Consider the following 26,045-nt stretch of genomic DNA (forward strand, 5'->3'; position numbering starts at 1 on the left):
CAACGCGACCTTGAAACTGAGATCTAAAGGCAATGAGGACTAGCTAGTGCTCATCGCCTGCGATAGCACGGGTATACTTGTTACTAATTTTTGCAGGGCTTGCATTCATTGTATGACTGACGCACACATCGAGGTAAGCTGAAAATAATAGCTCCGCTACAAGTCGCTATTTCAATTTTCTGTAAAACAGGCAACGGATCCTAGCAATCGCGAAAAGTGCGATCGAGAGGTCGTGTCTTCGCACAAAATGTTGACAACGGAAAGCATAATCTATAGTGCTGCATTTCTGACTGAATAGCATAACTTGGCGATGTGCGAGGTGATGCAGTCCACGCAGAATGTTAAGCATACTGAGGACAACCCCATTTTTATGCAACTTACAAATTGCCGCAGCAAAAACGCTGCCGAGTAGGCCGGAAGAATAAAAAAAAATACCATTAGGGGATGCTTTGATATGAGCAATAAGAAAGACGACTGCTTTCATTGTGGTATCATAAAAACTACATAACCATCTTCAGGCACCTTGTTGCAATTATATTCTCAACGGCACGGCATAGCGCTAGCACAGAGCGCAGGAACCACAGCGTACAACGTTCGCTAACGCCAAGCTGAAGCGCTAAGCTCAGGAGAAAAATGGTGCAGACGAAAAAAAATACACACAAGCAAAACGCAAGATCCGCGCATTTTGAAGGGCAGTGACAGGAAGACCAATCGTAGTGAAGAAAATCGGGCGCAAGTCCGTTTTCTGCGGGGGGGGGGGGGGGACGCGCAAGGGGTGAGGAGGAGGCGAGGACGTCGCGCGGCGGCGGCAGAGTTCAAAGAGTGGCGGTACTTTCAAATTATCAAGGGACTTTAGATTCGTCAAGGACATGCATAGTTAGCTGCACTACACTTGGGGAAGGGGCGCGTTGGAAAGATGGAAATGAAAAAGGAAATATAATGCAAATAAAATAGCGCAGTGAGTATGAACACAATAGCAGATGAATGTTCGCTAGCGTGTGCAGCACCCGCCGTGGTTCTTTAGTGGCTATGGTGTTGGCCTGCTAAGTACAAGATCACGGGATCGAATCTCGGCCACGGCGACCGCATTCCGATGGGTCCGAAATGCTAAAACAGCCGTGTTCTCAAATTTAGGTGCACGTTAAAGAACCCCAGACGGTCTAAAATTCGAAAGCCCTCTTCTACGGCGTGCCTCATAATCAGAAAGTGGTTTCGGCACCTAAAACCTAATAATTTATTCTTCTAACGGGTACAGCATTCGTACAGGCAAGTCGCCTTTCAGAAGCGCAGTACGGCTTTTGTGGCCTTTTGCGTGCAAAAGTAGTTAGGATAAGGTCCCACGATCTCTTCCTCCTAGTACGGCATGCTATCCAGGCCGCTGAGACGAGCTGACATAGCGCGCCACTTAAATGTCAAAAGAACTGCGATGGCACTGAATGTGCTCTTTTGTTTCCTCACGCCACTAATAATCGCAAGCAGCACTGCTGGATATTTCTATCAGGCATGTCTACTGGCGTTCGTATGTGTGACGTCCAACCACACGCGACACGGTATTAAAATTGGTGCACGACGAGAGGCTTCCCGTGTCATGCGCAGTAGCGAGCAATGGTCGAGAGAGCACGAGCGGGATTTGGGAGATACCTGGTGAATTCCACAGAATAAAAGTGGTGTGGCGAGCAAGTGACTGATGTATGCCGCGTATATAGCTCGTTACGGAGACAGAAGCACTCACCCTGTCAATGAGCTCGCGTATCATGCCGTTCCACTCGCCCGAGGCGTTGCTGCCGTAGGCGTTGTCCTTGACCAGATGCATTTCGTACCGGAAACCAATCTTTTGCGCCAGCGCGTCCATCAGGTCCACCGCGAAGCCCTCGAAGCGGTCGTTGCCCTTGCGCAGGTGGGCGTCCTTCTTCAGCATGGTGTACGGCGGATTCTGCGCGACCCATTCCAATAAGAGGGAGTATGTGCCACGGAATCATCGCTGACGCTTATGGCCTATATGTGGCTTACAGAAAACTTGCGATGAGTGCGGCGCCAGACCACAACATCTCGGACATAATTTTCGTACACACTATTCTAGTGCGAGCCGGCTGAATCAGAAGTGACTCTGAGCATACTTCACCTGCTTTCTGTTCATAAGGGAGTTTTTGGTCTAGCAAGACGGTGTCGGCAATCTGAAACCCGCCTTTAGCTGCACCATGCGAACATTATTATGCTGAACCAAATGGTGGGGTGACCCAAATGACTTGTTCTAACACGCAAGGGTCATCGTTACGTGCGCTCGCGAATTTAACCCCTCAAACCGAGTCGATCTGCTTTTGTCGGTTCAGGTGGCGCTGTAGTGGACACAACGAATGGAGATGACTCCTTGTGGCCCAGGCCGAGTTGTGCACGCTACAGGTAAAAATAAGTCACCGATTACAGTTAAAATTGCTACAATAAATATGTAAATAACCAAAGTTACTAATTACTGCTTCATAAAGGTAATCGAACAATTACTGAAACCTAATCAATTACTACTGCTCTACTTTACCTCCAATTTCGAGCGCCCGATCATTTCTTTGCTAAATAAAAAGGTTGTTTCCTACATGGTTTGGACTCAAAGGGAACGGCTCTCACTTAGAGAAATCCTGCCGTTTGGCAGTGCCGCACATCGAACATGGGATCTCGCGTCAAATACGTAATGTGCGCTGGTATGAAAATTAAGAATATACTTCAAGATTATGCACAAGGCGCTCGTATATAGAGACAAAAACGCAGTTTCAGTTACGTAGCGGCACATTAGAGCAGGAATCGGTTGGAACTTGTCGAAGACCAGGTTGGCACAAGCTTTTAGAACTCTGTATAGGGCACAGTTTTGTTTCTAAATAATATCTTGTATTGCTTACTTCGAGGTATTGATGCACCAGTGTTGCGAAAAACAAGCAGATTAACATCACCTAAGACAACAAGATGCACAACTCAAAGATAGAAATAGTAAGCGCAATTAAATTCCTTGGAGTCTACTAGAAGTGAAAATATGACCTGGGACATTCATATCGACCACGTTGTGTCAAAACTGTCTCGCATCGTTGGACTGACGTACGCCAACAGATATATTCTACCGCCAAAGGTTAACCTTCTATTGTACAATGCGGTATTCTACTCACGTATGAAATATTGCCAATTAGTTTGGGGGAGCACAATGCAAGGTAATTTGCAAAGAATCATCATATTGCAGAGAAAATGTTAACAAATATTGAAAACGTCCCCATGAGTCAACCTTCCTACCCTCTGTTCTTGACGTACTGTATAATGAAAATAGACGAGCTATATCCGCATTGCCTGTGATCATGGTATAAGCTTGAAGTAAAAAATAACAGCTATTTCCTACTACGGCTGGTATCGCTTTCTAAAAGGACCATAGGCTATGTGAATCGAAACACACAGCCATTGCTACTCAGAACGTGCAGGACCGGATACGGGCAACAAATGGTAAACAGAACGCTACCGCATTTGTTAAATTTCTGCAAAAATAACGGATTCACTCCCGAAGTAGCATCGAACCAGAAATTGAAATTGTTCTTCTGTGGCAAAACTCCATTCTCATGAGAGAATTTCATATGGTGTTTCATCTCTGCGCATGTACGCTATACGCATTGCGAATTACCAATGTACTCTTCCCTACTACAAAATGTGTACCATTTTTTCGTCTTTTCCTTCATTATGTAGCGCTTTTTAGTTGCAGTTTTTTCATGTTTGTGCGTTTTGCTTTAACATTGGTATATCATGCAATAAACAAATTTTTATTTCTAGGGTTATTTATTCTCACTGTTGTGGGCAAGTTATTGCTGTATTACTATTACTATTTGTTTGTGGTTTTTATGTTGCCATGCCAAAAGTGCTCTGTCTCATGTATTTTGTACTCCGGGGAGCAGGAAACTAGTCAAGCTCACTTGTCAGCTTTTTTTCCGGCACTCCCTCACTTTATGACTGAAATAAAGGTTATTATTATTATTATTATTATTATTATTATTATTATTATTATTATTATTATTATTATTATTATTATTATTATTATTATTATTATTATTATTATTATTATTATTATTCCTGAGCTTTCACATGAGAAATTCAAATTCTGGCAAGATGTTAGGATGTTGCAGCTGCAAAAAATAAACAGAAAGTTGACATTAAGTTGAGGATATACTAAAGAAGATGAAGGCGGAAGCCTACGCGCTCACGAGATATTCATTAAATTACTTGGCATTCTCATTCGAATGCGTTGTTACTAAATATTATTTGTTTTCTCCCACCAAATGTCGTGGATTCGAGTGCCTTATTTAACTCTTCCTTGATTAACTGTGCCTTAATTAATCGCGCCTTAACATCAAGGTCGTGGATTCAACCATCAATGGTGGCGCCATCAATTCTGCAGCCATGAAATTTTGGTCCCACCAAAGGTCGAGGTTTCAAGCGCCTTCCTTAACTTTGCCTTAATTAGCACCCAAAGTCGTGGGTTTGACTCCAACCAAGGGTCGTCGATTTGGCTATTGATGATGGTACCATGAATTGTGGTGCCATTGAATTTTGGTTCCATAACGCCGGTTGGTCAATTTTTCGATAACGCCGGACAACGGGCTTTTCGGCCCATGAGCCACTTAAGGCTTTCGCCTTAAATATAACGGATAATATATAGGCGCTGAGGTGCACCTTAAGAATACAACGCGCAGCCAGTACTTTCGAACCTGCCAATGGCATCACGCATTGGTGTTTATAAATATCTCACCTAATCTAAGGCTTCCCTAATATGTCAATGCCTGAAGCGTACCTCCCACCTAGTATCGCAACGACAGAAATCAATGCGTGCTGCCCACGCAGTACTTTCAAACCAACGCAATCAACGAGCCTACGTATCCTCCTTTCAGCAAGGCTGCTCCACGGGAGCTGAAACAGCTTCAATTTTTGAGCCATGGTAAACATCTCTTCACATGCGAACTCATTTCAATATTCAGTAGTACAATACACCAGAGGGTGCTATGCACAGGCTATTGAACGATGGATTATTTTCTGAGCCACGCAGCAGCCAATTGACTACATATTTTAACACCAGCAATATTACAACTATGCCCCAAAACGCACCATTTTTACTATCGCGTGACATACTTAAATGAAAACCATTCAAGGAGAGGCGAGTTAAAAAATATGGCTGTGGCTTAGCTAAGCTTAAGCCCAGGATGCGAAGCATACTAGCCTTTATTTTAGTTGTTGAACCACTGTTTAGCCTGGTGAACTGCTGTTGCTTGGCTATATTTGGTTCGGCTAGACGAAGAAACAACTCATGCGTTACTCTGCTTCGCCTTCAAGAGTGGAACGCGACAGCGTTCCCGTCGACCCGCCAAGGGGTGTAAGACAATGGGCTACGGCGCAGCGACTACGCGCCCCGCATTGGACGCGGTGAGCGTCGAGCAACGCAGAGTTCGGCGCGGCAACGAAATGTGCGCCTGAGCAAGCGACGCGCGCCTGAACCTAAAGAGCTAAATATAGTCCGACGTAGCGCGAGCGCGGGCACACGTGCCGTCACGTTGTCGAGAACAGCAGCGTTATAGTTCGACCGATGGCTCGACCGCGGTCGTGGTTCTACGCACTGGTGCAGCCAACGCGCTCCGACGAGCCCGGCACCGAGCGACGCTCGCCCGCGCGCCGATAACGCATGACTATAAAGGCGCCTTTAGAAACAGCTCGTTTCTAAGGCAACAACACCGCATTCACTAGAGGCGCTTTTGTACCGCTTTGAAGCATCGTACTCGTGGATCAGTGGTAGCGTCTCCGTCTCACACTTCGGAGACCCTGATTCGATTCCCACCCAGCCCATCTTGCAAGAGTTGAGCCAAAGCCACCTAGAAACAAGCGTAGCTACTTATATACCGCCGCGACGCCGCGAGCGACGGCGCGAGTTGGAGCCCCGTTTCTCCTCTGTCGTGACGTCACGGTGTCATGTGATATTGAAGGCGACACCGCCGCGCCTGAGGAGCTGGGTTGAGCTCCAGTAATATGCTTCGCATAAAAGCGCGGCTTCTGCCACACGCAAGGGACTCCTACACCACGCCTCCAGCGTCACTACCCCCACTGCCTAGACGGCTGAAGAAGTGGCCATCGCCCTGGCCACTCTTGATCCCACCTGTCCCACCATCGTATGTGACTCTCGCTCAGCGTCACTAACTTCAGCAAAGGCCCTATTTCTCCCCAAGCTCTTCGCATCCTCTGCCAGGCACCACATTCTAAAGACAGCATAATCTCCCTAACATGGATCCCGGCCCATGCGGGCCCCGACCACCCACACCTCCCCAATCTCAACGAGGTCACCCATTCCATTGCGTGAGGGCTAGTAAACCGCGCCGGAGTCACTGGAGATGAGTTGGACACCAGGGACAATCTGACAACTTATAACGATCTCGTTAAGGCCTTTTACCTTAGTCGCCAAACCTTCCCCCTGCCTCACACCAAGTTCAGCCGGGCGCAGGCTACCACCCTGCGTCTGCTACAAACGAACACGTACCCTTCACCCGCCCGCCTCCACCTGATATTTCCAGACGTCTTCACTACCCCCAACTGCCGGTGCTGTGGCATTCACCCGGCTACGCTTCCGCATACGCTGTGGGAGTGCCCAGCACAGTACACACCGACTAACACCACGACTCTCTCGTCGAGGTTGCATGAGGCTCTGCGGAGCTCCGCCCTCGACGACCAAACCTGGGTGACGCAGCACGCCCGTGAGGCGGCGGCGAGGCAAGCCCTCGACGTCCCTTCATGGGAGGCTTAGGCCCGGCCATCATAAAGTGCTGGTTGTAGAATAAAAGTTTATTCCTCCTCATCCTGCCTGAAACCTATACAAATAGGTTTCAGTGGCATTCACAAACCAGAGTTGTAAAAAGCAAGCAGACTGTTTCGAATATTTTTAAAGTGCCTCGCAAAGCATTCAGAACAAAACCGGATGTGCTACATTTATGTACAGCCGCAGGCTGGAATTTTTCATTCTTGAACACGAAATCAACTTCCGCAAATGCCGGCACAGAAAGAATTTGAATGATGTATGGCTTGCATGTTTCGCGTCCTTAAGGGCGAACATAGGCACGAGTTGAGGTCGGTGTGTCACTGCGCCATGTGCTTCCATGACGCAGCGAACTTCACAAAACATGATTTCGCAAACGCCGAGCCACGTACGGTGAACTTGTGGAACAAATGTCGGGAACGGAGAAACGAAACCATAGCGCGCTGCCGAATGCGCTGCCGGCAATACAGGTCGCACGAGCTGCCGTTAGGTTAGGACCTGCCGTTAGGAAATCAACCGAAACAATCCACTTAATAAACCATATTCCGTCACAATCCACCTTTACCAACCCTAATCCACTTTTACCCACCTCAATCCACCTTAATCGACCTTAATCCACCTTAATGTACCTTAATACTTCTTAATCCACCTTAATCTACCTTAACTCATTCTAATGGACTATAATGTACTCTGATACACCTTCATCCACCTTAATGTAATCACTGATGAATAATTAATTTGCTAATCATCAATCATCTCTCATACACGGTGGGGCATGCTTTGGTTCGCTTCTGGCCTTCCTTGGGTAACGCGATATTTTTTGTACCTCACAACACCACCTTGAAACATAAAGATCTAATGCGATCGCCTTAAAAATTTCGGAGGCCACTTAAGTACTCCTTATGAGTTGTCAGTTGTAAAGTATTAATGACCAATTCAAAGCCGCTTAGCTGTCCTTAGAGTTACGACCTCGTCGCGGGCAAGCGAGCGCGTTGAGACGCTTGGTGCGCTTTGAGTCCCCTTCATTAAAACTTCTTTCCGGGCGAGTTGGTGCATACTTAACATAAATATTGTAACAGCGCAAACACATGCAACCACAAAGTAAGAAGGACGAGTGCTTGTGTCTCGTCCAGCGCTTCCGTCTTGTCCTTTTTACTTTGTGGTTACATGTGTTTGCGCTGTTACAATTTTTATGTCATGACTCCCCTTACCGAGGCGCAGTCAGAAAGCATACGAGAGTAAGATCTTGATAAGGGCTGGTTGCATATTTAGAATTGAGGTTGAACAGTGCGAATAAAACAAGGACACGAGGAAACAAATACCGCATGCACAATCTGTGGTATTTGTTTCCTCGTGTCCTTGTTTTATTCGCGCTATTAAACTTCATTTATGCGTACGAGAGCTTGTACGGCCAAAGAACGCGCGGAGAACACCGGCTTCTGAGAGCGAGGTTGACGTGGAGTCGCGGAGATGCCCTCTTCCCTCACGCAACACCTGGCGCCATATCGAGGCAGCAGGTGTACCCTGTGGCCTGCTCTGCTTCGTCGAGGTGAGCGTGTCACGAGGCGTCGCTGCCAATGGGAAATGAGGTGCCGTTGCACTCCCGGATGACAGACGCCAGCTTTTTCGCTCAATGGGCCATTGGGCGCTTGCGCATCAATAACAATTCGAACTGGATATTTTCTGAGACCTCAGGCAAAGTGCTTCCGATTAGTGTATAAAGGTCTAATGCGTCGAACTCCGCGCACTCGGATTGCTATATTTGCGAACGCAAAAACTGACAGCACAAAGTGTTATACGTGCAATTTTCCCACGAGAAGTATCAGTCTGTCTTGAACTAAACTTCATCCAAGAAAATAACTCCTTTTCCCGCATTCATACGTTGTGCTTCAGAATCGCGGAAACTTTCCGGCAATACACATCATAATTTTGTGTATTGAAGGCTTTTTTTTCCCGCTAAGTTTAAATGGCTTTTTCACAGAGTGGGCCTGGAGTAATAAGAAAAAGCAACAGAAAGTAGTCGTAATTCGTCTTAAATATTGTAAAATTCTGGTAGTAGGTAACTAACTCGGTGGTCGCGAGCTATTTCAAGCTATTCCAACAAAACATTTTAATGACCATCGAACGCTGTCGGGAAGCTTTGCTATGAAGCAACATCCTAGGGAAGACGGTAGGGCTTAAGCCCGAGCTTTGCGTGCATTCTAGGTTAGGACGATTTATTGAAACGTTGCTGCGAAAGAGATTGAACTAAATCCATAGAAAATATGGGGCAGTTAAACTTTTCTTCAAAAGAAGGACATGTAATCCTTCGCAGAGGTCGTAAAGCTCAGCTTACAGGTAGGAAAAGCGACGATCACGAACTATTCTTAGCACTTGAAAAAAAATATTTAAATTGACTGTTTTCACGAAGCTCTGCTCGGAAGCCTTATCACGAAACAATGGTCGGTCTTAAACCCAAAATTTACGCGTTAGTTGACGACGCTAAATCAAAGCTGTTAAACTTTGTGTTAAGTAGCTGTCGCTAACTGCCCTTACGCTTTCCAGCATTGCAGCCTCCCCGAATGGGGTGGCGCAAACAGCAGAGGGACCTAAAAGTTTTATTGTTCTTCCGGGTAGCTGCGCCTCTAGAAATTTTATTGCTACTCGTACTCCATTCTGTCTGCCAGAAAGATAGGTTCATACACCAAGAAAGTGCAATGGCTTCATACTTAAACTTTTTCAGTGAAAAATCGGTGGTTACATTTTATGTGTTTAGTGTTAGCCTATCTTGTTTCCCGAGCCTTGATTAACTTCCCTGACCATCTGTGCATCTCTTCTTATTGGTTTCTTGAAATAGGGGTCGCGAATTACAACCCCCAGATAAAGCTTCAATCAATGTCTAGAGTTCTCTCTGTCCATTTACATTACTACAACGTGACCCGCCATATGTCTTCTTGGTACTTTTATTTATTAGCTAGATGATGACGAAGAGGAAGTCATTTTTCTGCGGAAGAAATCACGCCAGTATCTCTGTTTCGTTGCATTTTTCACTGCAATTGTGAGAGCTGGGGGTTACTACCTCGCGGTGATGAATCGAAAACCTCCCGAGGCCACGACCAGTTCCGGTCCGTGATCGGGCATTGATTCCAGAAGGCAAGGAACCGCTTCAAGTGAAAGCGAAGAGAGCAAGCTTTGCTTGGCATCAGCTAGTGAGGCCTAGGAAAACTAGGCCAAATGAAGAATTGCCAACGCACCTCCAGCATCAAGCACGCCAGCCGTCACGACTACACCGAAACGCAGGCCTTATCCCAGCCTGTTCATTGCAAAGAACGCCACCGACAATGTACGCGTGCTCAAGAGGCAAGCTCTGATCCTCTTTTCTTGAAAACACAACACCGAACCTTAACAAGAACGTGATGCTCAGCTCCATGAACAATAAACTGGCAATCCATGTTCAGAACAATAGTGCGCTGCACTCTGTAGCATACAACGCAGCTGGGCAACATCAAGTTTGAGACATCATACCATTGGGTAGTACCACCATGGCAGGGGCTACTTACGATACTGACGAATGCAGACCGAGTAATACTTACACCCACCTTTTCTTTGGTCTGTGTTCATTTGCTTGGTCGTATGAATACTCTAACCAATTTGATCAACCTGCTCAGCAGGTTGGAACAAATTGAAATTTGCCGTGTTGGTTTTTGTAGGATTCAATGGGCACAGGTATGCAAGACCTTGGTCACTGAAGCTAAAATAAGATTGTACCAAATTGGTTTTATGTGCAGAGCTTTAGAAAAAAATATCGACCTGAATGGTTTTATGGCTTGTAGCTATTTCGCATTGCTGCAGTTGGTTCTAAATAACTGCTGTAAATGTTCACACCTCTTGGTTTCTGTTCCGAAAGTAAGCTTTCTTCCACGTTAGACTGCTCCAAATTTAGTATTTGGTGCTCCAAAATGGTTACTTTCTTCCGCAACCTGTTTCAAATTTGAGTTTTCCTGCTCCAAAACTAAGATTTTCTTGCTCCAAAAATTGCTCCAAATACTACTTCAGCTGTTGCACCCCTGCCAATGGCGTTCGTTTACGAATGATTAGTCACAATGATTTTTATACGTTAGTGCTGTGCGGGATAAAGTAGAAATTGAGCTCTTTATTCAATAGCAGAAAAGCTTTTTTTTTTTTGCTGCGGTTCAGACAGTCTGCGTACGCTCAGCTTTCGTAGGAAGGGACAAACAGCGCGCATGCCTATATGTCGCTACGCAAGCCAAAGTCCACTTACCAAACTCTCTTACACTCTTTAAAAAAAGGGGGAGCGAGAAAGCAGGAACTCGCCGTTTTCCTCCTTCATGCCGGTGAGTTCCTCCTTCCCACGCACTTCACATGTCGCGCCCTTTTGTAACAATCAAAAGGAACGTTACTCCCTTGTGTGCGTATTTTGCGTCACCACCGCCAGTTATCAGAACATCAGCTATAATAATTTCTTTTGTACGGAAAGTGATGGTAAGTAGCATAAGCTAAGGTATAAGCCTTTCATGACAAGCGACCATCAGTGTCAAACTTGTAGCTCGAACGGGGAGCTGCAATACGAGAACAGTGCCACTGTACGCCGCGCCCGGGTATTGACGTATACAGCGAGACAAGCCCGTACTCGGGCACCTCAGCCTAGACACCGCAGATATCAGCCAGCCTTTCTCGTTTTGACACGTGAGACTAGGATGAGGAGAATGTTAAGCAATCTAAAATGTATGCACTTGTGACCGCTTTGAAGCGCCATCCGCGACGGCTTATAGCGAAAGCAAAATACGTTTGCTGGCGCCTTCGGCACGTAGCTGGGCGCTGCAAGTGATCAGCGCCGCAAGCGTCGCCGTCAAATCCACAACTGCATACAAACCCTGCCGCCAGAGCAAAGAGGCGCTCGAGCGCACCATGCAACCAGATATACAGCTGCATATCCACCTTCACTTGCGTGCCGGTTCGTATGCATCTCCGCCCGCCAGCGGCGGCTCCTCCGTGATGCCTCGTGTAGCGCGCACGACACTACAGAGACAGGAAGCACTGACCAACAATAGATTTCCTAAAAGGCGGGGTACAAGCGAACGTACAAACAAAAAGTAACCAAAATAAATTTGAAAAAAAAAGCTTTTAAAAATTGCTGACTTCCCGGTTGCAGTTTTGCACATAGGACTGTCGGTGTCTGTGAAGAAAAGGAGACACTCTCGAAGATAACATGTAGAGGGTTAATTGAAACTACAACGTACGAAAAGCCTAATGAAAGGCACAAGGGTACGGGACAAACGAATATGCCCAGGCGTGAATAGGAGACCAAGCTAATGGAACACACATGGTTACGGCAGCGTTGTGCACTGTTTCGAGTGCAGGGATTCTAGAAAGCTGCAGAGCACTGTCGAAATCGAACGTTGGTACGAAGCGAAACCACCCTCTCTCTAGGAAACAGCACGGTAGCACTGCGCAGACACAGCTTTGCAGTAGAGTCGCTCGGAGAGAGACGGCATACTCCAAAGTCGGACCCATCTCTCGCGGTAACTTGTCGCGATGGTTACGCTTCAGCCATTTTATTTACTCTATGGTTATAGTAGTTGTAGCCTAGTAGACTGATTCGCAACAATCTTCATTACCACGACTCTCCTGAAGATGGATCTAACAAAACAGACACCAGCCGTTAGCCTTCTGATATCGTCAATGGTGAGTGGGCCCAGTCACGCCAGCCGCAGTAAGTAATATTTGGTTCCCGTGTGTAGTAGTATCCTAACATCACAGCGAGTAACTTTATTCTAACCTCCTTTGATACTATGCTAGTATTTACGTGCGCTCTCGTCCAATGTCCTTACAAATCGCACGCAGCTGCTCGGCGTGTAGCAGCGAATGACGTCCTCGACGTAGTCGAATACTTTTATTCCGTGGACCGGAAGGCAAAACAAGATCTCGAAGGCTTGTTCGCAAGCGGTGGCTTCAGCGTCCCGGTCCAGTTCATCCCTACACAATACGCCCGCCTTCAAGTCCGGCCGCCGGCAGACCACGCGCCGGCTCGCACACATCCTCTCTGCAGCGTTGTACGGACGCCGCGGATAGTGAATTGTTTGCCATTTCTGTATGAAATTAGGCGAGAAAACGTAGAAGCGATCGCCACAGAATGAATTTTGTAAGCGTCAGCGGTTCTTGAAGCGCGATCTGCTACGACTTCGAAGTGAAAGGGTTAGATCGCCGTCCCAACCTTGTTGATATTTGAAAGTCGCTAGTCAAAAACATTCATTATAGCATGGTTTTATATTAACAGGTCTGTGTGGATTTGCTGTGCCTGTAAGGTGACTATACACAAACAACTATTCTATCGAAATTTATTGCTGTATTACGTATAACAGAGAGTCACTCACTGGTACTACAATGAAGGTCGAGACATCTTGGCTATACAAGAAGGTGCCAAGAAATATGGATGTAGGCAGCTCGAGCAGTGTTTGTGTATGGATGGATGGATACAACTTTCTTGTACATCCTGCAAGGTTTAACGCGACCCGGGCTCAGGTCTAGCACGGGTGAACCAGGGACCAAACATCTTGGTGCCACCATAATTATCCATTGCAAGACAAGCAACATAGTTCTGTATCTGAGTAAAACTGGACGAGTTGGTTGAGATCTGATGAATGCATTGACAGGAAATAAAGGCTTAAGAAGAAAAGTAGGAAATGATAGGTCAGTGCTCGAGCTACCGCTTTCTTATTTTCTTACTAAGACTTTATTTCCTGTTAGCGCAACGATGTATTCATGAGTTCTGGATCGTTTCTTAACATGGGCGTCTTCTTTTACAAGAAAAAAGACACACACACACAGAAAAAAAAGAGAGAGAGAAAGCACCCGGTACTCGAGCGCTAGTATACAGAATAGGAGAATTCGTGGCGTTATTTAAGCGAGCGTTTCTACTGCAAAAACTCGCTCCATTCATCTGAAATATTGAATGTAGCTCCTTTACGTTGTTATGTTAACCCTTGGAATATACGCGGAGCGTAGTCGAATTACAATTACGTTCACGCTCGTTTTTGAAGAATTCTTCCCATCAGCATTAGAATTTCTCCTTTTTTAACTACGGCATCCGTTTTTCTCCTAGTAGTTTGCCGGCAATGTGCCCACGTTTCAACACCGCCTTTCGCAATGTAGTTTCTTCGGAAAATGCGCTGGGTGAACGGTGCAGTTTCTCCTTGCGAATATCGTGGGTGCAGCTGTGCCAACAACAGAGCTACTTTCCTTTTCATGGCTGACAGAAACACGGCTTCGTTTTGATTAACACCAAGCACGACTGCTACTCCGTATAGGAAGGACTGCCAAACACCAAATAGATGCTCAACAACAAATACACAATTGTGTCGCGTTTCTGGCCACCTCGCTGTGAATTCACGTGTAGGCATTGCATTTTAGAGGAGATACGGGGCCCAGCGCCAATATAAGGGGACCGTCCTTGTGCCTTATTTTGTCATTTATCTACCGCGTCTAAGTCTATGACGAAATTTAAGATGCAGGGCTGTTTGCGAGTCAATCCCGCCAGTCGTTCACTATTATTGGTCGAGAGGCTTCATTGCAGGTCTTGTGCTACTTTAAACCCGGAGTAAAGCAGTCCTCTATCTATACAAGACTCGTGCTGTGGACAATTGCAAAGGATGCAGCCAGAAGAGCTTTTGCAATTTGGCTGATCTGGTTAGAAAAACAGTTGTACGAGCGTTTTCGTCAGGAAGTGCATAAGAGATTGTGAGGCAGTCGCAGTAATCAAAATTATGTTCAGGGATATGAAGGTGCCAAACTGCGATCCGATCATGAGGGACGCCGTACACAATAAAGTTTTTGCACACAAAAGGGTGTAAAAATGCTGTATTTATGTTTTACACCCTTGCTCACATTCCTTCACGATCTTTTGTCAATATTTTGCAGTACTACACCCTTTCAATAGGTTCCTTACTTCGTTAGCACTCTACGATTGGCACCAAGGGTGTTTCTTTACGCTTAAAAGGGGTGTAAGTGACATGCACACATATATATGTATATATGTGTGTATGCATGGGTCTTCGACGAAGGCTATATATGACATGAGCATGACATTGGTGATAATAAAGACGCTTTATTCGGCAATACTGTATTCGAGGCAGTACACGTCAGGAGTATATTGTCACGTGGTAGTGACGTATTAATCTACATAAGTACTTTATGCAGTCCGCTAACTTTCATTTCTAATTTAAAGTACATGCTGTAAATACAAAATTCAAGTCGGCCTGCGCAAAAATGTACCCAATAAGTGCCGGTTCGGTAAGTGGCAGAAGTTTTAAGATATTTATTCTAAAACATTGGGCATAGTATTAGAGTTCACGACGTACTATTTTCTTTTTTCCAAGAAAACATTTTTAATGCATATATGTGCAACACCAATGCATTATTCATACAAACCAGGTGTGTACTTCTCGAGGCTGGTGCCACTTATAGAATTTCTGCCATGTGGCTAAGCTTCACATAATGCCTGGCTTTAATTTTGAACTAGCTATGTACCCTATCAAGATATTATGAAGAAGTAGGTTTGCGGATAAAAGCACCCCTAAATTGCACGTTTCGTGACCACGACAATGACTAAAATGTTGCCAACAAAATCACCTGCTTATCTACGGTCGATGTTTTCTTTGTTTTCATTAAATAATCAGAGAAATTCCCAGTATATACAAAGTAAATTTGATGGGTAGGCGCCGGCAAGAAATGGACGTGGCGCAAAACGTCAGTAGAGGCCACGCACGGAAGGATTATGCTAAACACACGTAGCTTCCACATCGCGATGCGTGTCTCTAAAATGCTTGAAAGTGACGTTCAAGGCATTTGGGTGGAGAGGAGGTGTTACATTCCTTCCGTTTTAACGAGTAAGCATTCTTTGGCGAGTGCCCCAGGAAAACCTATCCGTCATGGGGAGTATGTAATCCCTTGCATCTGCACGCAAATGCGCGATTTGAGAAGTCGAGACATTTAGTCGTTATAGTAGTGTAAATGTAGATGATTGGTATCTTTATAAATGATAAAAAACAATTGAAAGAAAAAAGATTCATCAGCGAGAATACTCAGACGGGTAGATAGAGCTCCATAGAAAATGCATGGGGAAGCTTTAAAAGAGGTGATACAAATGAAATTTGGGGTGCCCCAACTTGAAAGCGGGGGGGGGGGGGGGGTCAGTTTCAAATTTGGGGTGAGCTGACTGAAATTTGGGAGTGGGTTAACATGAAGTTTAGGGGCCAGCAAACTTAAATTTGAGGGTGCACCAACATTAAATTTTGGGGTGGACGAACTTGCAAACTGCGAACTGCCAACAGCTTATAGGGAAAAAGACACAGCAGATGTTTTAACCGCTCAGCAGTTTTTTCAATTATGGTTGCGAGTTCATTCAAGAAATTGCTCATTAGTGTTTTTATTAGATGCTTAGTTAGGCTGCTCGCAAAAATGCGCAGACTTTCAAACCAACAATAATAAGTAGGATGTGCGAGCCTTGCGTACATATCGTAGTTTTAAGGCTTCTCACAATCTAACTGAAACGCACGGTATATATGATATGTGTCATTTAACGAAACAACTCAAGTACATTTTGCTTAAAGCCATGCAATCGCCAACAGACGTTCTTCAAATATTTCGTTACTGTCGTTTTGCAAGTTCAGGTTGGGGAATGTAGACTTGTGGAAAACTCAAGGTGTTCAGGGCGCACTTAATTGCTATTCCCCTCTGGTCGTTAGCAGACAGATTATCAACTCAGGCAACTCAGCACTCTGTTCTCTTACATATTAATTGCTGTGGAGAGAATGAGGTAGACCGTACCCCGTCTATTCCATTTTGCTTTGTTCCACCAGCAATAAAAATTGTAATAATAACGAATTGTTTATTAGCACAAAACTGCAAAAAATGCCAGTTAACATATTCATAACAACAATAGTAACGATGCTGCAAATGAGAGCTAAAGTGTCATCTACCATCTGCCCAGGCTACTACCCATATGCTCTTTACACTTGCTTATCGGTTGGTAAAAGAGCCTCCATGTACTACCATAGACCATAGGTTCAAACGAAACTTTATTGCTGTGTTCCTTATAACTGAATCGCACGGCCAAAGCATCGGAACCAGTCCGCACTTGGCATTTTACGCGATCGCAAACGTGAAACCGCGCAGAGAAAATGTCACGGAAATATACCAATATTCAATCTGAATGTGGGCGTACAAGTGAAGCACAAACGTTCTTCTTTTCTTCTTTTTTTTTTTGGGGGGGGGGTGGACCGTCGACAAAGAACGTGGTTCTCAAACGCAATTCGAGTTATAACCTATGCGGAAAAGATGCATTAATCTTCCTAGCAATGCCTGTTTTCATTTCCGTCTTCGATCAAAGTGTTTTAGCTACATTTAGCTATTGAAATATATATGAGATTTCACGTCAGTATCATGAGAGTGTACATTCACAGAGACGGTAAAATGAAGAAAGGTTTTTGATGTAGGCAATAATTTCACTTTGAATAGGCGATGAACGAAGTCTTACTCGATGTTTCGGAAAGGGAACCACAGGCCTTACAGCATATGGAGGTCTGCAGAAACAGCGTTGGGTGCAGACACGGCCACACCAAATAAAAATGCTCATCAAAAGTTGAGTCGCTTTTCGGAATCAGAGCCAGCTTTCTTGAACTGTACTTTTGAATTAGTATCTGTGTCATGGTCGTTGCTATAAGCAGTGTCAGACAGAAATGTGTATTTTATATAATGCTAAAAAGGGGGTGAAAAACTCGCCCAGGCAGCAGTATACCCGAAGAGTCAATTTTGTCTAAAGTAAGGCGAATGTCTCAAAGAGTAAGTTTAAGTGCATATTGAAGCATTGAACCGGTTTATTTGGGATATTGATATCAACCTGAAAATAATTCGTTTCATCAAACAATGGCAACAAATATTAAGGTGAGACGGGTCGGGAAGGAAAATACGATACAAGGGGCTACCACTCAAAAATACGCTTAATGCCGTACACATTCATTATGACCATTCGAAAAAATTTATTTTTAAAAGCAACATCCATGAGCATCTAACTGTATACCTCATCAACGTGTTCACTACCCACAAAGTAATTCGCGCCAAGCGGTGACCACGTGTTAGTGAAACAAGTGAGATTGCATTTCGTGGAAGTTAAATTCATGCTCAAACAATCGCGCCAACTGAACACAGCTTGACGTGATGCGAACCAATCATAATGCGACCGCGAGAGCAAGGAATCCAAAACACGATATCGTGCTCAGCAGTAGTATGGCATAAGCGCTCCGCGGTGGGTGTTAGAAATGTTCGTAACATGCTCCGTCCCTTATGTTACTCGCTAACACAGGTGGTACGCCAGCAGACGCCATTTCTCGCGTCTACTTACAGCCGCTCCCTTCTCTACAATGCTGCTTGCTTGCCGTTTCACTTGGTTTCATTCGTCCTTCCACCGGCACCGGCACAGATCTTCGTATATTTCGTTACTGCCGTTTTGCAAGTTCAGGAAAGCGGACTTGCGAAAAACTCAAGGTGTACAGAGCGTACTTCATTGTTGTTCGCCTCTGGTCGTTAGCAGACCGATTGACTAGTGAGGTAGCTTAGCGACTAGCTTAGTGACTAGCTTAGCATTCTGAATAAGGCAACTCAGTGCTCTGTTCCATTCCTGGCTACAAAGAGCCATGTACTGCGTAGAAGTTGCAGTGCATTGGAAGAACACATTTAGAACGTAAGATTGCATTCGCGGCCCACCCCCAAATTTAAGTTGGCCAATTCCCAAATTTAGGTTGGGCCACCAACAAATTTTAAGTTGGCCCGCCCCGTAATTTAGGTTGACCCACCCAAGTTTCAGTTGGCCCGCCACCAAATTACAAATGGGGCCACCCCCCATTTTCAGTTGACCAACTTTCAAACTTCAAGTTGGCCCATCTCCAAATTTAAGATGGCCCATCTCATAATTTAGGCTGACACATCCACATGTTTCAGTTGGCCCACACCCAGATTTCAACTTGGCCGACCCCAAGTTTCAGTTCGCGCACCTTTAAATTTCAAGTTGGCACATCCCCAAGTTTAAATTGGCACATGTCCTAACTTCAACTTGGCCCACCCTATAAATTTAAGTTGGCCCACTCCCAAATTTTAAGTTGGCTCACTTGCAAATTTCAATTTGGCCCACAACCAAATTTCAAGTTGACCCACCCCCAAAGTTCTGTTAGTGCACCTGTGCAATAAGCTTGCCCATGTATGTTCTAAGGAGCGCTATATATCTCTATGGGCGTCCCTCTCATTCAACTTTTTGCTTTAGATTGCTCTTTATAGCTTAAAAGCTTTCATCATACATCTACATTTACCCTACCAAACGCATAAATGTCGTAACTTTGCAAATTACGCATTTTTCTGCAGATACAAGACATTGAACTATTCGCGTGACAGGGCAGAAGAGATCGCCAAAGAACGCTTAGGCATCAATAAAATATTCGATAAAACTTTTTATTGTCCTGACCCTCTACGATTTTGCACGAGATTGGCATTGTCATAACGATATAGCACATTTTTTGCCACCCTTTCCTGCTTTCCCGCTTGCCACCCTCACACACAGTAGCGAATGGTGGAGGCTATGCGTTTCGGCTAGGCCACAGCACATCTTCGATATCAGCCGCCACCGAGCCAGCGCTCTGATTACCGCCATACAGGAGTGTCACCGGAGGAGGAGCCAAGAGAACAAGGCTTGCGCCATGCGCGAGAGATGGCTCCAGGAGCGCGCGCAGCTAGCACAGCGCGCTCGCCCCGGCTACAGAGCTGGTTACGACGAGGCACAACGGCGAGGTACGACGGCGACGCGAAACGCAGGAACGAGCGCCAAAGAGCTGCGCTCTAAACAATCTATTATGTTCATGGTATCCACCAATAATTGAAATCTAAAATATGAGACAGCAGCACTTTGCCTACTTTTGCATGTTTACAATATCGCTTTAAAAAAATGTTCGAATCCGAATAAATGACAACACGGCTTGTGACGACAGCGATATCGAGGAAGCCATCGAACACGTGCTACAGAGCCCACGTACACGCATTTGCTCGCGACATTTCTACGTCAGAGTGGACTTGTAATACTCCAAGGCATTCCACATCGCCTTTGATTATTTTCTATTTGCGTGGTTGCATTCGTTTTCCGATAATATTTCTGTCTTTATTTCACCCGTTTCGACAATGTGGGGTAACAAACCAGAACCTTCATATCCGGTTAACTTGCCTGCCTTTGCCATCTCATTTCTAGCTCTTTCAAGCTGCCAACGAAAAACACGGAATAGCCTTATTTTTTGCGAATATGCATAATGTATGACACTCCAGAAGTTGCTTGCTCAGAAGCATCAGCGTAACATTCGGAGTTAGTGTATTCCAAATCCCAAAACAGGGTTTAGAGCGTATCCTCTAGGAATATTCAAAGCTGAAATACCTCAAAGTAATGCGGTGGTTTCTTTCAGCGAAAATATCCGTCGGGTTCCATTTTGAAGGATTCTTGCTTGGAAGACCGACGACAACAAAGCGCCTCTTGGCGGAGTCTGTTTTTTTCTTTTTTGCCGCTAGCTATTTCTGTGAAATCTCCAGTGCATCTATCGGTCGTCGCGCCTAGTTCGGTGGCGATAGAAATGGACCGTCCAGGGCATCTGCAGGAACTGGTGGCGTCAGCGACGGCCGCCTGCAGGAAACAGAGCGGCTACAGACTGACAGCTACAGCGACAGCTAAGGCACCCATTTCTACTCACTCAGGAGTGAAGACTCTTCTGATGACGACGACTAAGAACGTGTATGAAGGCGCAAGGGGAAGAAAAGGAACACCAGGACTTCTTCGTACTCCAGTACACAAACTGTAGGGCCCGTGCGGAGCCGCTACGCCAACACCATCTTGTTTATGCCTGTGATACCCAACGGTAGCATGAAGCGACTTAATGGCAATCTGTCTCAATTCAGCTGGAGGCCCTGCTGCTTAACGAAATCACTAGTATTTTGGTGAGCACCCGCAATTATGTACTGGCGGTTGATGTTCTGCATGCGGGTGCTCTTAGCGCAACACGCAAGCTCTTGATGGCATGCAGGTGCACTGTCACATTCCGCGGGGCTCTGACGTCATTACCGGTGTCATATACGACGTAGGCTTGGCCATCCTCCACAACGACTTACCGATTCTGGTTCAAGCAACGAGTGATCATGACGTCATTGTTGATGTTTTGCGCCTGAGCATCTCACACTGCATGAAGATTGTGTTCAAGTGCAACTGTCTGCCGTCACACGTTAAGGTAGGCGAATTTCGTCATCCTGTCCGGCCTGTTATTCCGAAACCTCTGCAGTGGCGCAACTGCATGAAAGTAGATCACGTGAGCAGCGTCTGGGAGACCGAAAGAGTGTGTCCGCGCTGCGCTGAGCCAGACGCTGCGGAAAAATATACAGCCAATGTCATGAATCTCCAAACTGCCACGGATCTCATGAGGCTTCATCAAAGGACTGCTCAAAAATTAAGAAAGTAATTGCTATCTTAAAGACATAGCAAGAATCTAATCCTCTAATCGAGAAGCCGCCGCTAAAATCAGGGAGCGACACTCCCGTCGTCGGCGTTGTTCAAGGAAAGCTGCGTCGGTGACGTGTGTGCCACGTCCGCTGTCACCTGCGCCACTGCTACTGAAGCCACACACACAAGAAAGGTCTAAAAAGGACAAGGACACGATCGCTGAGAAGAATATGTACACCGAAGCCTGGCCGGCGTTGCCAAAATGGCAGCTTCCAGCAGAATCACTGCACGCCGATGGAAATAGTCCACCCAAGCATCTCTCCTCGGTGAATTGACTGAACAGGATCGGCAAGTGGTTATGATGATGCGATCACTAATGAATACGATTCGCATGCTACTGAACAAGCTGCAGACACCGACATCTCAAAGCGCACTGCAAATACTGGATACACTGAATCCAGAACTTGCAAGCCTCATATAAGCACCAAGGCTCACCCAAAATGTTCTTCACGCACTAAAGGCAGAAGTGCGACGATTTTTCAATGGAGTGCCAGAGGCTTGAAGACGCACATATCGGATTTGCGCCAATCTTTCTTGAAGAATCGGTTTCCTATACTTGGTATTTGCGAACCAAATGTATCAACTCCTCACAGATTATCTGGTTACGATGTTTTTGTTTCTTCGACATGCGAAGAACAAAGCAATGTTCTCATTTACACCCGCACGGACTTGACCTATGTTTCGCATACTGTTAAGCCTCATGACTAGATACGTATGCCTCCGCGTTAGAAAGTACAAACAACAAAGTGTCTTCCCCTCATATTGTTACATCTTCCCATCAAGAAAGTTTCACTGTGAAAGACTGAAATGTATATTGAAGGAAACTGATGACCTCTGGTTCATCACTGGGAACTTCAATGCGCACCACTTGCTTTGGGGAAGCACTAAGATCAACTCCAGGGGAAGGAATGTTGTGCCGCTTGCCTCTGATTATGACCTCTGCATTATGAACGACGGCAGGTCGACGTACCTGCGCAGTCCTGCGTATAGAATCTGCCTCGACTTGACCTTAGTGTTGTGGATCTACACGTCACATGCTAGATGGTTTTACGGCATAGAGACTCACGGGAGTGATCACATTCCCACGTACCTAAAGATTAATGGACTCACTCGGTCTTTCTCTCGTCGTGTCTTGAAGAGCATTGTCTGAACTGCGTTTATGTCGCTTATGGAAGAAGCGTGTCGGGCGAGAATTCACCGGCAAAGTCGACGACACCATCGCTGAAACGACGAAAACTGCGAAGTGTTTATTATCACTGTCGCCAAACCGAACGGATTTCGACATTGAACTTAGAGACTTCGGGCGATTGGAAGGCGCGCAGAGCGACGATACAGACGCACTGGATCAGAGACGCACGGCGCATTCAGAAGAAAGTTTAGCGTCACATAAACAAACTAGAGAGTGAGCGATAATAGACATTCTGTGAATCACTGGACCCTCGCAAGCCGCCTTCACACATCTGGAGGATAGTCCGTTGCCTTCGTTCATCCCCACAACAACGACGCCCATTCCCAGCTTTAGTTCTCCATCTTGGCGAAACTAAGCTTGGTGTGGCCGAAGAATTCTGTGTGAGAGTGAGTGGCGAGTAAGTGAGCATCAACGTTGAAGTAAGTGACCTGCATGCCGCTTCGGTACCAGAAACAGACGTGTCCTTTACCATGCAAGAACTCGAAGCTGCCCTTGCCGTTTCTAAACGATCATCCTCTCCCCGCCCTGACGGCATCACCTACGCTGCCGTCTGACACCTTGCACAAAAGGCAAGAAGAGCGCTTCTGAACAGTTTCAACAACTCATGGCATATAGGTACAGTTCCCCGGCAACGGTAGTCGCCTGGTACCTTTGTTAAAGCAGGGAAAATATCCGTTGGGCCTGGCGGTATATTGCCCTATCACTCTGGCCAGCTGCAATGGAAAGGTGATGGAAAGGATGGTCCTTGAAAGTCTTGAATGGTATCCCGAGTGCCACAATAAGTACCCCGCTTCCAGCAGGCTTTCGCCGGGGTTGTTCCTCAATTGATAGCATCAATGGCTGGACAACGTTTGTGAAACAGAAGAAAAGCCGTAAGCGCATATCAGTTGTGCTCTTTCTCGATGTAAAAGGTGCTTATGACAACGTTGCAGATGACCCCGTCCTCAATTCCCTGGATACTATTGCAATCGGCGACCGCATGCTTCGCTGGTTATCTGACTAAATAACTCGCCGGTCGTTTTATATATAAACAAAAGATGGCTACGCAGCTGAATATTACAGCTACTGCGGCGTGCCTCAAGGAGTATTCAGCTACACGTTGTTCAATGCGACACTCATTGGACTAGCTCAAGTTTTACCTAAAACAATCTACCTCTCGATATAAGCAGATGGCATCTACCTTTCAACTTCTGCGGTCACTCGCCTTCAGGTTCACGCGCTATTGCAGCGGGTTTGACTGTATCGACCGAGAACTCTTTGACGGTTAAGCACGTAATCGCTATGCTGCGAAATGTGCTGCAGAAGATGGGACTGTTTTAAAGCGATGAGCTTTCGTTGGCTCTTCTCCTAAGCTTTGCGCTTCCTGTTTATTTCGTTGCCGTTGACCTTTAATGCGCTGGTTAACTCACCACGATTGTGGAAACGCGGAAGGTTCGGTTCTGGATGACGTCGACAATCTCTTCCTGCTTCTGCTGCACGTAACCCCTCGAGAAGCGTATGCCCGTGCGACGTGTCCACGTGCCGACCTGCAAAGGTTATCAAGGGACCCCTTCATACTTCCTCGCACTACCAGCACATTGCTCTTCTATACTTGAGGCTGTCTAGAGACTATACACACAGAGTAAAGGTGAAGTTTAGTTTGCCGCCACCACGTGAGCCATTTGAACATTTTTCTCTCTTTGTTAGTAGTTATGCATCTCTTGAATATGTCCTATGCAGACGCTTCCTCACTGATTTCAATATTTTCCGAGAAACTCATCTCGCGCCCTCATTTCACATCTCACTCCTTTGCTATGCTTTCATTTCAGACTGCAAGCGTATTGCTCTTTGGTGGCAAGCTGGACCATGTGTCGTAGTTCGAGCCGATTGCTAACAGCTTGAGAACTCACCTTTCTAACTGCTTTCCTTCAAATGTAAAGCATAAACGTATCAATTTTGTAGAGGGCTCCAGTTTTTTCCTTACACATATCCTGTTATTTGTCTTTCAATGACTTGAAAGAAAATTGTCATTATGTTATTTATTATTTTTTTAAATATTGTCAACGCTCTAATGGGGTTTCTTTCAGGAACGAAAAACTAGTGGGAAGAAACACATCCTAGGCACATAAAGACATCAACATGCCTCATAATCATAAAAATAAAGGTCTACATAATGTACAAATGCACTAAATTTGCTTGTATTCACTGTAGAGCTTTGCAAATAGTTTCATTTCTCATTGACAACCAGAGCAAAAGAATTATGCAACACATCACTGTGAACAAGACAAGGCTGTACAACATAACTGTATTTAAAACAAACGCTTCACCTTCATGCATCCAACAGTTTTAAGTCAGAGAACAGCAGCATTTACCTGACAGAGTTTGTTCGTCGGCGCTTACTGCATAATTACGACACGTATTGCGTGGCACTGAAGTGAACGACAAACGCGTATTCTAAGATGTGTCTAATAAATGTCTTGTAGGCGATTAGCTTTACATCTGCCGTTGCTTGCTCGATTCTAATTAGTTTTGTTTTAGTGGAGAATCCACCCCTCCTGGTTATTTCAAATTCAATTCTGGCGTTTTACGTCCCAAAATCCTGTAATGATTATTACGAACGTCGTAGTACGGTAATGGGGTATAATTTTGACCACCTGAAGTTCTTGAACGTGCACTCAATGCACGGTAAGCGGGTGTTATTTCATTTCTCCCGCAATCGGAATGCGGCCGCCGCAGCCGAGGTTTCCCAGCGCACGTTCGGGCTATAACCGCGTTTTTGGAGTATTTTCATATTTCCAAAGAAAATAATATGCTCATTTCACGCCTACCGTTTTCGCGTTCGCGCACATGTATGACTAACTGGTCCCCTTTGTGATCTTGATCGCTGTAATTCTCGAGCTCTGTGTAATTTTGAAGTCACCTATGCCTACGCAGCACCCATTTCTTTTTCTTTTACAATTCGTGATCATTATTTATTTTGGGGGGATAGAGGGCAGGTAATATTACGATATTTTCGGCTTTCCGGAGTCACCTTCGAGAAAATAATGTTAATTTAATGTGGAATGCCGTTCTAAAGAATATTTTTCCCCGCTTTTTATTACTAAACGTTTCGCGCTATTTCGAGCCTTCTAAAAATGCCAGTTCAGCGGTACTTCAGCGACCCAAATTCGCAATAGCTATGGGGACACCTAAGCAATTCCTACTATGGATAAATTCGAGAGCATTACTTTACGTTGAGTGTGTCGCTGAGCTTAGTGTTGTGACGAAACGTTGCTGAGTTCATCTTGCCTCCCCGTAGTTGCTGCATCTCGCCATGCGTGCTCCGGGGCCACTCGCTCTGCCTTTCGCGTTGTCGGAGGCTTGGGTGGTGAATGTCGTTTCGCTGCATCAGCTCGCCTCACCCGTTTTGCTGCGTTGCGATGGTCTCATACTTCGTCGGCAGTCAACTGGCACCTTCGGCCACGCTTTGCTGTCTCGCCTGATAATGCAGA

General features: G+C 45.6%; 1 protein-coding gene across 1 annotated transcript in view; it reads right to left on the bottom strand.

Annotated features, from left to right (window-relative positions):
• Positions 1–26,045, bottom strand: part of LOC142585001 (glutamate receptor ionotropic, kainate 2-like) — a 348,423-nt gene that overhangs the window by 94,336 nt on the left and 228,042 nt on the right. The window contains exons 9-10 of the mRNA XM_075695421.1: positions 23,985–24,101; positions 1,733–1,933 (exon numbers count right to left, since the gene is read on the bottom strand). Coding sequence (XP_075551536.1) covers positions 1,733–1,933; positions 23,985–24,101 — 318 coding nt within the window. The remainder of the gene's footprint in view (positions 1–1,732; positions 1,934–23,984; positions 24,102–26,045) is intronic.

The sequence above is a fragment of the Dermacentor variabilis genome, chromosome 6, assembly GCF_050947875.1.
Source record: "Dermacentor variabilis isolate Ectoservices chromosome 6, ASM5094787v1, whole genome shotgun sequence".
Classification (NCBI taxonomy): domain Eukaryota; kingdom Metazoa; phylum Arthropoda; class Arachnida; order Ixodida; family Ixodidae; genus Dermacentor; species Dermacentor variabilis.